This window comes from Euphorbia lathyris, chromosome 7 (assembly GCF_963576675.1).
Source record: "Euphorbia lathyris chromosome 7, ddEupLath1.1, whole genome shotgun sequence".
NCBI lineage: Eukaryota > Viridiplantae > Streptophyta > Magnoliopsida > Malpighiales > Euphorbiaceae > Euphorbia > Euphorbia lathyris.
This window is the reverse complement of record NC_088916.1, coordinates 4,547,408-4,558,067: the sequence shown is the minus strand read 5'-3', so window position 1 is coordinate 4,558,067 and position 10,660 is coordinate 4,547,408. Positions and strand designations below refer to the sequence as shown.

The window sequence follows — 10,660 nt, the reverse complement described above, 5'->3', positions numbered from 1 at the left end:
CATTTCTTAATTAGTGTGCATCAACCTTAAAATATATCAATTATGAAACAAGGGGGTATGTTTTAATTTATTATGTGAATTACTCCCTCCGGTCCACAATAGATGTCTTTTAAGGTTAATGCACACTAATTAAGAAATGCAATTAATTTTAAGTAAAAGACTTTGTTACCCTTGTAATAATTGCATCCACTAGTAACTTTATCTATTCCCAATATAAAAAGTCAACTTAAATATGGATATATTTGGTAAAAGTAAATTAATGTGCATAGATTTAAGCAAAATGTCATGTATTGTGAAACAAAAAAAACTTTCTAGAAAGACTTCTATTGTGGATCGGAGGGAGTATATAAAAACATTCTAAAATGCATGCAACACACTTTATACATCTAACATAAGAGAAACAAGTTTTATAGTAGAATAAGTAAAAACTTTTTAAATATGTTTTACTTTATTCTGTGAATTATGTAATACTCCCAGATTAAAACACAAGAATTAACAAATGTAATTAATTTTAACTAAAACGACTTTGTTACCCTTATATTAATTGCATTTATTAATTAATTTTTACTTAGTCCCAAAATAAAAAGACAACTTAAACAGAAGTATATTTGGTAAAAGTCAATGTGCATAGATTGAATCAAAACGTCATGTATTATGAAACAAAAAAATTCTCTAGAAAGACAAATATTGTAGAACGGATGGAGTAACATTTTAAGACACATGCAACACCTAATTTGTTTGCAACTAAGTGGTTACTTGACTATATTTTACACAAGTTGAGAGGACTATTAAAAAAATTTGAAAGTTCAAGGGCCAATTGAACTTTTTAGACAAGTTTAGAGGGCAAGTCATGTATTAAGCCAAAAATTAACAATCAGTAAAAAAAAATTAGATAAATAGTAATAAAAAGATCAATAATTGAAAAAATAAATGTAAATAATAATAATAATAATAATAATAATAATATCATTAATTGCAAAAATAAATGTAAATAAGAACACAGAAAGTCAATGCCCGAACCACACAATTTTTGTTGCAGATCAACAAAATAGATGGATGGTGCGTTCTTGACTTCCTCTTTATAACTCTAAATCTTAAATTTCAGATCAAAAGGTTTCTAAAATTCAATTTCCTCAACATAATTCGAGTTTCAACTCGCATTTTTCATCGAATCAGTCCGAAAACGACGCATTTTCATGCAATTTTCGGACTAATGTGACAAAAAACGGTCGTCGAAACAACAAATTGCGTTCCGAGACAAATTGATCGATGTTTTGGAAGCTAAAAACTCTAGCCTGAATAGATAAAACAGCATTGAAAGCTTCTCAACTAACTCCTTCGCCGTATTTATTCCGGTAGAGAGAAAACAGTTGAGCTGTGTTTGAAGAGATTTCAGATTGCAGGAATGGCAGAAATCCAGACCGGACCGTCATTAAGAACTCGGAGAATTCATTGCAGTCTTAATTTGCTGGACAGTGGTGCGGATGAGGTTATTAACGGTAGATACGGACTCCATATTGAGTCTAGCAGACGGTAAATTGCTCACGAGGATTTGAAATGATACAGTGATTAGTGAACCCCGGGACCGCCCCGAACTCGAGCTGGTTGAAGCTCCGTCACCGGGACGGTCAGGTGGACCATCGGGTGAAATTGTGAAACCTGAAGGAAGTACGGGTATGTAAGACGGGTCTTCTCCACTCATTGTTACGTTGATGGCTTGTAGATCAACCGGACAGTAGACTACGAGTGATCCCGACGAGTCTACACAGCTTTCTTGAAGTATTAACATATTGTTCTGCCCCGTGTTGTATGCCTATACGTTCAAAACGTTAATACAATTCGGGTTGTTCAGTAAAGTTCTCGTAAAACCATAATTTTGCGAAAAAATTTACGTTTATGTTGTTTCTCAACTTTAATTTCGTAACATTTCAACTTACATTGTCAAGCGCGCGCCTATGTGGCACGTCCGACATGTCGTATTGATTATGCTGATCAAGGATTGACGATATGAGCTGAATTTTAACAAATTAAAGTATTCTCGTGATTATGACGAGGTAAAACCATATTTTTACGAAAAATTTGACATTTTTAATTTCGTAACATTTCAACTTACATTGTCAAGCGCGCGCCTATGTGGCACGTCCGACATGTCATATAGATTATGTTGATGAACGCTTGGTGGTAGGAGCTGAAATTTAACAAATTAAAGTATTCTCGTGATTAGGACGAGGTAAAACCATATTTTTTTAACTCTATACTCAAAAAATTTGACATTCGTGTAGTAACATTTCAACCTACATTGTCAAGCGCACGCCTATGTGGCACGTCTGACATGTCATATAGATTTTGTTGATGAATTTTAACAAATTAAAGTATTCTCGTGATTAGGACGAGGTAAAACCATATTTTTTTTTAACTCTATACTCGAAAAATTTGACATTCGTGTAGTAACATTTCAACGAGTTCTTATTTTAAGCACCGGGTCTTCCATGTCACTCGGAGGACCCCCAATTCACATTTGGACACGTATATTGTGGCCCCACGTAATAATTAAAATGGTGGGACCTCTTATAATATGTGGGTCCATGTTACACGTGTCAAAATATGTATGGGAGGTCCAATTTGCCCATTTCAATCTACATTGTCAAGCGGGCGCCTATGTGGCACGTCCGACATATCATGTAGCTTATGTTGATGAACGCTTAACGGTAGGAGCTGAATTTTAACAAATTAAAGTATTCTCGTGATTAGGACGAGGTAAAACCATATTTTTTAGGGTAAATAATTTATTAGTCCCCTAATTTTTACCTAACACATTGTTTAGTCCCTCTATTTTGAAAAACACATTTTAAGGTCCCTATCTTTTACCAATATTAACCTCGTGGTCCTTTTATCTATTTTTTTAGATTTTTAACCGAACATATTTTAGCTTTTATGACAACCACAATACAATACAAGTTGACCATGTTACTCTGTTATTTTATATATATCTGTTTATGCTAAAATATAACGATTACAAGTCTAAAAACACTAGACAAAATAACCAAAAGGTTAATATTGGTAAAAGTTAGGGACCTTATAATGTGTTTTTCAAAATAGGAATAAACAGTGTGCTAGGTAAAAACTAAGGGACTAATAAATTATTTACCCTATTTTTTAACTCTATACTCGAAAATTTTGACACTCGTGTAGTTTCTAACTTTAATTTGGTAACGTTCCAACCTACATTGTCAAGCGTGCACCTACGTGGCGCATCCGACATGTCATGTGATGAACGCTTGACTACGCCACGCGCCACTTAACAGCACGCCTAGCAGTGCCTTTAGCGACGAGGTTAACTTAAATAATTAGGATTCGAGGTGCTAAATGTGATAAATTTAAGTTCGGGAGCTAGTACGGGACTCAAAAATATGATTAAAGTTCGAGTAGCCTTACGCGAAGAACGGATATGCAGTTCCCGGGATGTGAGCCATTGGCAATATGGGCAACTTCTTCCACTCCCTGGTTGCCACTGGAGAGAACATCCCACTGCGGAAGAAAGTTTCGATCAGTGACGTAAAAGGTGAAAAAGCTGCGATAATTCGAATATAACGTACCTGAGATCTACGTCGCTCATCCTTGAAGAAGGTGAAGGCCTTTTCGGGAGAAACCGGAACCCAAAATGTAGTGGCTGCATTAAGAACTACACCAGGTTGACCAGGATCCGCGTTTTTCTGAACACGAACTCCGATCTCATTCACACCGGACACAGTAGCCCATCGATGGCTGTTAGACGTGCTAATGCTCGCACAGAAACTATTCACCATTCTTTGAGAAAGTTTCATCATGCTTCGTTTACCTTCCGCCGATGGAATTACTAGACGAAATTACGAAACGAAACAATCGAGTTAATTATCATAATTTCGATGCTAATTGGGTCACCAGAATGAATCAATTTTGACACCGTGATAATGCTAAATTACCTCCGCTAAGATCACGAGTTGACGTGTTTGAAACCATTGAGCACGCAAACCTCTCGCACATCCGTTTCATAGTAGCAAGCCACCGTTCAGCTCCGAAAGCCATCCCGCTGTGAATAACATCTATGTAAAGTCTATGTGTTGGAGTTTTATCTTCTGTCTCGACATGTTCGACCCACGTCACCTGTTTTCGCAGCATTTAACGTGAATATTTGAGCCCGAAATGTCTGGATTTGAAAATACGAACACTAAACTAAACTAACCACTCGTAATGACAACCTTGGAGTATCCATTAGGCATATCTTGAATTAAACAGCCGGATGGAAGCCTATGGGATCGACATTGCGAAGCAAATTGAGGAACGTCATACGAAACATTAACAATTGCCCACAAGCCTGGCTCGATGTGTTGACAGTAACGGAGTATATAAAACTCTCGAGTTTGCACCAATGGTGAAAGCATCTGCATTTCTTCGTACATCTACAACAAAGGCCACGTCTCATGTAAGAAACCATTACGCAAACACAGGTTCATATCGAAGCAATCAAATTAAGGCATTATTGACATAAGGGCGGCCCGGTGCACTACACGTCCCCGCTAAGCGAGGGTCCGCGGAGGGGTCCCACCACAAGGGTGTACAGGCCGCTCCTAAGACTCGAACCCGTGACCTCTCGATCACACGACAACAACATTTACCGTTGCGCCAAGGCTCGGCATTATCGACATATATAAAATTATCCATACCAGTAGCAGAGAACCAGCGTGACTGCCCAACATTGAACCCGAAATAACTTCGAGGGTTTTAGCCACGGAAACGATGGTCGGAAATAGCTCGACCCATTTGTTCTGCAATGAGATATAAAGCAACGCGTTAATCAAAAACCCCGAAAATGTAACGAAAACGAGATGTAGAAAGGTGTAACGTAAACTTACTGAATCCATAAATATGTCAACTAAGGCTAAACTATTCATGATAACGACACCGGAGTCTCTCGAGGCCTCGATTCTAACATTCGGATTCTTCAAACGAGAAGTTGCTCTCGGAAAAATAGACTCGTAATTTTCAAGATCAAGAACGTCCCTTCCGTCCACGGGTGACTTCCGCCACAAAGGTTCGTTGGATTGCAAAAGCTTTAGCAATTCGTTCATAGCACTTGAAGCGATATCAGTCATAAGTGACTTATCCATATCCGTAATTCCAGGCGGATGAAATGGTAAAGTTGAAATAGGAGCGATAAGATCAGGATCGAGAGGATGACCATAACCAATCCCTTGCCTACTGAAACTTCCCATCGACAAATCCAAAGACGAAATATGAATAGGCTGAACCGGAGGAAGGTGCGAAATCGGCCTTCCTATATATTTAGCAGCAATGCTCGAAACTCTATCAAGCTGAGAAGTAAAAACAAGCATTCAATATCAAATTTCAAGAAATTCAACATCGAAATTTCGCAATTTCTCGAAACTCTATCAAGCTGAGAAGTAAAACAAGCATTCAACATCGAAATTTCGCAATTTCTCGAAACTCTATCAAGCTGAGAAATAAAACAAGCATTGAACGTCGAAATTTCAAGCATTCAACATCGAAATTTCGCAATTTCTCGAAACCCTATCAAGCTGAGAAGTAAAACAAGCATTCAACATTGAAATTTCAAGCATTCAACATTGAAATTTTGCAATTTCTCAAAAATCTATCAAGCTGAGAAGTAAAAACAGCATTGAACATCGAAATTTCAAGCATTCAACATCGAAATTTCACAATTTCTCGAAACTCCATCAAGCTGAGAAGTAAAACAAGCATTGAACATCGAAAATTCAAGCATTCAACATCAAAATTTCGCAACAATATACACCTAAACAACTTCGCTATTGTGAAAAAACAACAATTTAGGCAAAAATTAAGCACAAAAAGTGAAGAATCAACCTCATCTTTCAACTGAGAATTCTCAATTCTCAACCTATGTTCATCAAAGTAGGAATCTTCAGTGACCGGAAGACCACCACAAGACGGACAAATAACATTCTTAAGTGTCGTGATTAAAATCATCTCTTTTTTAAGCAATTTCTCGAAACAAGCATTGAACATCGAAATTTCAAGCATTCAACGTCGAAATTTCAAGCATTCAACATCGAAATTTCCCAATTTCTCGAAACTCTATCAAGCTGAGAAGTAAAAACAAGCATTCAACATCAAAATTTCAAGCATTCAACATCAAAATTTCGCAATTTCTCGAAACCCTATGAAGCTGAGAACTAAAACAAGCATTGAACATCAAAATTTCAAGCATTCAACCTCGAAATTTCGCAATTTCTCGAAACTCTACCAAGCTGAGAAGTAAAAACAAGCATTCAGCATCGAAATTTCGCAATTTCGCAACAATATACACCTAAACAACATTGTATTATGAAAAAATAAAACTTTAAACAAAAATTAAGCACAAAAAGTGAAGAATCAACCTCATCTTTCAATTGAGAATTCTCTATCCTCAACCTATGTTCATCGAAATAGGAATCTTCAGTGACAGGAGGACCACCGCAAGACGGGCAAATAACATTCTTAAGTGCCTGCATAATGGCTATATTTTCACACCGGATCTTATCATTCTCTGCTTTAAGTGCACTATTATCCGCTCTTTCATGTTGTGCCTAATTTCAAATTCAATTCAAAATCATCAGAAAAATAACACAATTTCAGATAACAAAACACTAAAAATCTCTCCTTTTACCTTCATCTGAGTCCGTCTATTCTGAAACCAAAACTTGATCTGTCTCGGAGCCAAACCCAGCTCTCTACTCAACTGTAACCTCTGTTTCTCATCTGGGTGAGGACACTCTTTAAAAACCCTTCAATTTTAAAAAAAAAAAAACACATAAAAATCATCTCGTTTTTAAGCAATGTCATGATAAAATTCATCTCTTACGATTCAAGTCTTTGTATTTGATTTGCTGTGTGTCTATGATACCGCATCTTTCTCCGGTTAGGGTCAGAGGGGTCCTGATCACCGCCACCACCGCCGGCGACGTCTCCTCCGCCGCCTCCTCCACCTCCGAGAGTATTGTACTCCATTAAAGAGGGGTTTTGAAGTGAATTTGGGGGTTTTTGGCAGTGGAGAAGAAAAGGAGGAAAGATGTTATTTTTATGATGTAATAGTAGAAATTTGGCATTGATAAACGGCGGAAATTTGGGGGAATGAAATTTAGGAGATAAATTAGTGAAATTAAAGTGTTCAGATTAGGAAATTAGAATGAGTGTATGTATATATGTAAATGATGGGAATTTTTGAAGCATTTTTGAAGCATTTTTTAGGTACATCTTTCTCTCTCCTCCATCAAAGAGAGAGAGAGTAATTCTGATTGATTATCACCATATTCGAGAGAAGAAAGAAAGGGTAAATGTGATGTGATTCTCTCTCTAGAATTAAAGACAGGGAGAAAGAGGAGAGAGAAAACAGTGTTTTCTTTCTTCTTTTTTTCTCTGGTAGAGTGGTACAGGTTTTCACAACAGAGCTTTTAATTCTCTCTTTCTCTCTCTAGGAATCAAATCCTTCTTCCCTCTTCAATTTCCCGGCTCTTCATTTTCTTTGGTCAAAGATCATTCCAAGTCCCTGATTTTTCTGATTTTGGTAGATTGAGCATCTTATGTTTTATTTGAGTTAATGCATATTTATGCCCTTAAACTTTGCAAATTTTACATATTGGCACCTTAAATTTTAAAATAACCTATCACACACTTATAGTTGGTTTTAAAAACCTATCACAGACCTAGGACCCGTTTGGTTTACTTGTTGTTTGTTGTTACCGTTTCCTATTTGCTGTTGGAAAATGCTATTTTTCTAAAAAGTACAAATTCTCTGCTTTTATAAAAGGCTACTTCATTTGTTTCATAATATTTGTCTTTCTAAAAAAATTTGTTTCATGATATATGACGTTTTAATTCAATTCATGCACATTAATTGACTTTTACCAAATATACATCTATTTAAGTTGCATTTTTATTTCGGGAATAGTTAAAAATTAATTAATTAATGCAATTAATACAATGGTAACAAAGTCTTTTTAGTTAAAATTAATTATATTTCTTAATTTTTGTGTCTTAACTTTAAAAGACAAATAGTATGGAACAGTAAGAGTACTTATCAGCTATAAAAAATAAATAAGAGGTGTTTAACCAAACACGTAAAACTCTCTCATTTAAAGTAGAACGACAAACATGAGGAGCAAAAGCAGTAACCAAACACCCTCTGTAGTTGGTTTTAAAAACATATTAGACACTATAGTTGGTTCATTTATACTTCATGCACACAAAATCGTTGATTTGTCATCTATAACAAATGAGGTGGCATGTGCGTGCTATAGAAAAAAACGTGTGAGTTCGTTTGGTATGTGATAACAGTGAGATATTATCCCGAGGACTTAGGGGTATATTCACCTAAGGAAACGCCGCGTATTGACGAGATCCGCCCGGCGGATCACCGGATCTCCAAGGGGCCATTAAAAGAAACCCGCCGGCGAACCTATGAGGCGAATCTCCTTGGACCCTCATTCGCCATTATAACAGCTGAGCCGACCTGGCCATAAAGACCATTAATGAGCTATCAATTAGCTAACCGCCAGCTTAAAGATAACTTGTAACCGCCATTAATGGAGCATTAATGGAGACTTTCTAGTTACTGAAGGTTACAACTTTCTAGCTATATATAGCCTACATCACTGGCTATCCAGGTACACACACATTCCCTTATCCTTTGTCAATTCAGTTTACCCCTCATCCTTCCTTACTGACTTTGGCATCGGAGCTTCCCCCCGTCGTACCCAACGATGCCCCCACAGGGACGGAAGTTGATCATAATTTCTCTACTTGTCATCAATTGGTGTGGTGAACGTGGAATCCTTAAACAAATAAAGTGTTTTCATTCACAGTTATAAGAAATATGACAAATGGAGATCATAACCCCTCCTCAGGGGTTGAAACACCGCCAATAACTAGTGCTGGTCGCACTGATCCAAATGCTCCCACAACACAAGCTGAAAGTAGTATGCCCCTGGATGCATTCATCAACATGTGTGCAGAAGCTATAGGGGAAAAGTTTGGCTCTGAAACAGGTGATCGCCTGCGGTCGTTCATGACCATTCCTCCGGTTTGGAGCTTAGCGCCTTCATCTATGATATCTTCTTGGCCCCAGATGAATCTAGGACCCAACGCCCACAATTCTTCGTTTCTCCGAGCCCACAATACATAATCTATGGTAACTACTACGGCGGTGTTGGGAGAACGACCGATCAATCGAGAGTTATTCCCTGCTGGCGCAGGAGGAAGCCAAAGGAACAATCAAACTCTGGCAGGCAGATCTACTAGCCATGGGATCAATCTGGGCGGATCAGATATCCCAAGGCGACCACGGTCAAATCTCTCCTTGGGTAGATCAGAAGGGCGAAAGCACAAAAAGCGTAGAAAAGAGAAATGTAGGCGGTCCGAATCGCCTTCGCCCCGGAAATCGAGATCCTCCCGCAAAGGCAGATCACCCCCACCTACTGGACGTAGACAGAGCAAAAGACCAGTAGACACGCCACCACCACCCCCACACCACGGGAATGATGGACACATTCCTTCAGGAGGCTCTGGAGGGGGCAACGGTCAAGCTCCCCCGGGTGGAGGTGGTGGAGGTGGCGGACGTAGAGGAAGTGGCGGACGTAGAAATGGAGGTGGACGTAGCGGACGATCACCTTCAGATCCATCTTCGGGGTCTAGTTCATCATCTTCTTCTCCAAGCAGATCTCCACGGAGAGGTCGCCCAAGGGCGGATCCGGAGAATTTTGACGACAGAGTTCGAGCTGCGGTGCTCCGTATGAATGAGGAGAATGCCAGGCATAATCCATTCGCCAATCGAGATTCGCCCTTCACGGCTTGGATTGAAGGAGAGGAAACTGATAGGCATTTTAAAATACCAAATCTCGCCATATACACGGGTGTTGACAGCCTAGAGGCCCATGTCCGAAAATACCGAATATTGCTTCGCCTCAACCGTGCAACTGAACCAGTGCTGTGCAAAATGTTTGTCACCACGTTAGGAGGTCCCGCTTATGGCTGGTTCCAATCACTACCACCCGGCTCGATAGATAGTTGGGACCAACTAAGCAGAGAGTTTTGTGCTAAATTCGCTGGCTGTATCCCTCCAGTGGTCAAATCCAGGAAGCTCTTTGAATTGAAGCAGAAGGCGAATGAATCCCTTCGAGATTATATAAACTCCTTCAACAAATTGTGTATACAAATTGTTGATATAGACATCTCCATGGCAGTGGAATCTCTGGTAAAAAATATCACTTGTAAGAGTTTACAGGAGGATCTAATTCGCAAGAAGTCCACCAGCATGGCAGAATTAATGGAGCGTTGCAAAGACTTCATGGAGGTGGATGACATTCGCCGTGAATCAACATCTCCGCCTAGGAGGGACAAAAGCGAATCTCGTCATCGAGATAGGGAAAAGGACAAGCATCAGGATTCCTCTTCTCGAAGTAGGCAAAGAGGTTCTAAGAACAAATCGGCATTTGTCACCTCCTTCACACCTCTCAATGCTTCCAAAAGTGAAGTGGTTATGTGGATTGAGAACAGTCAACACAAGCGGAGCATTTCATACCCCGGGCCAAAAGGGGGGGAGTATACCAATACTGGTAAAAATCCTAAAAATTACTGTAAGTATCAC

The 10,660-nt window shown here is 38.8% G+C and overlaps 1 protein-coding gene across 2 annotated transcripts; it reads right to left on the bottom strand.

The window, feature by feature from the left end:
• Positions 1–980: 980 nt before the first annotated feature.
• LOC136236080 (homeobox-leucine zipper protein HDG11) lies at positions 981–7,439 on the bottom strand. Of its 2 annotated transcripts, XM_066026186.1 has the most exons (12): positions 6,881–7,439; positions 6,686–6,803; positions 6,417–6,605; positions 4,893–5,351; positions 4,704–4,805; positions 4,239–4,439; positions 3,963–4,143; positions 3,597–3,856; positions 3,436–3,528; positions 2,114–2,188; positions 1,938–2,012; positions 981–1,813 (listed from the first exon to the last, which is right to left on the bottom strand). In XM_066026186.1, the coding sequence occupies exons 1-12, from the start codon at positions 7,024–7,026 to the stop codon at positions 1,433–1,435; spliced, it is 2,280 nt and encodes a 759-aa protein (XP_065882258.1). In that variant the 5' UTR covers positions 7,027–7,439; the 3' UTR covers positions 981–1,432. The 2 variants fall into 2 exon arrangements, with proteins under 2 accessions (XP_065882258.1, XP_065882259.1); XM_066026187.1 differs by lacking the exons at positions 1,938–2,012; positions 2,114–2,188.
• Positions 7,440–10,660: the final 3,221 nt, after the last annotated feature.

What these genes read in the sequence shown, in the direction of transcription:
- LOC136236080 (XM_066026186.1), bottom strand. Translation starts at nt 7,026, where the DNA reads ATGGAGTACAATACTCTCGGAGGTGGAGGAGGCGGCGGAGGAGACGTC. An exon ending in CAAATACAAAGACTTGAATC is followed by an intron (nt 6,804 to 6,880) that starts GTAAGAGATGAA and finishes TTAAAATTGAAG; the next exon opens with GGTTTTTAAAGAGTGTCCTC. An exon ending in ATGAGCGACGTAGATCTCAG is followed by an intron (nt 3,529 to 3,596) that starts GTACGTTATATT and finishes TTTCTTCCGCAG; the next exon opens with TGGGATGTTCTCTCCAGTGG.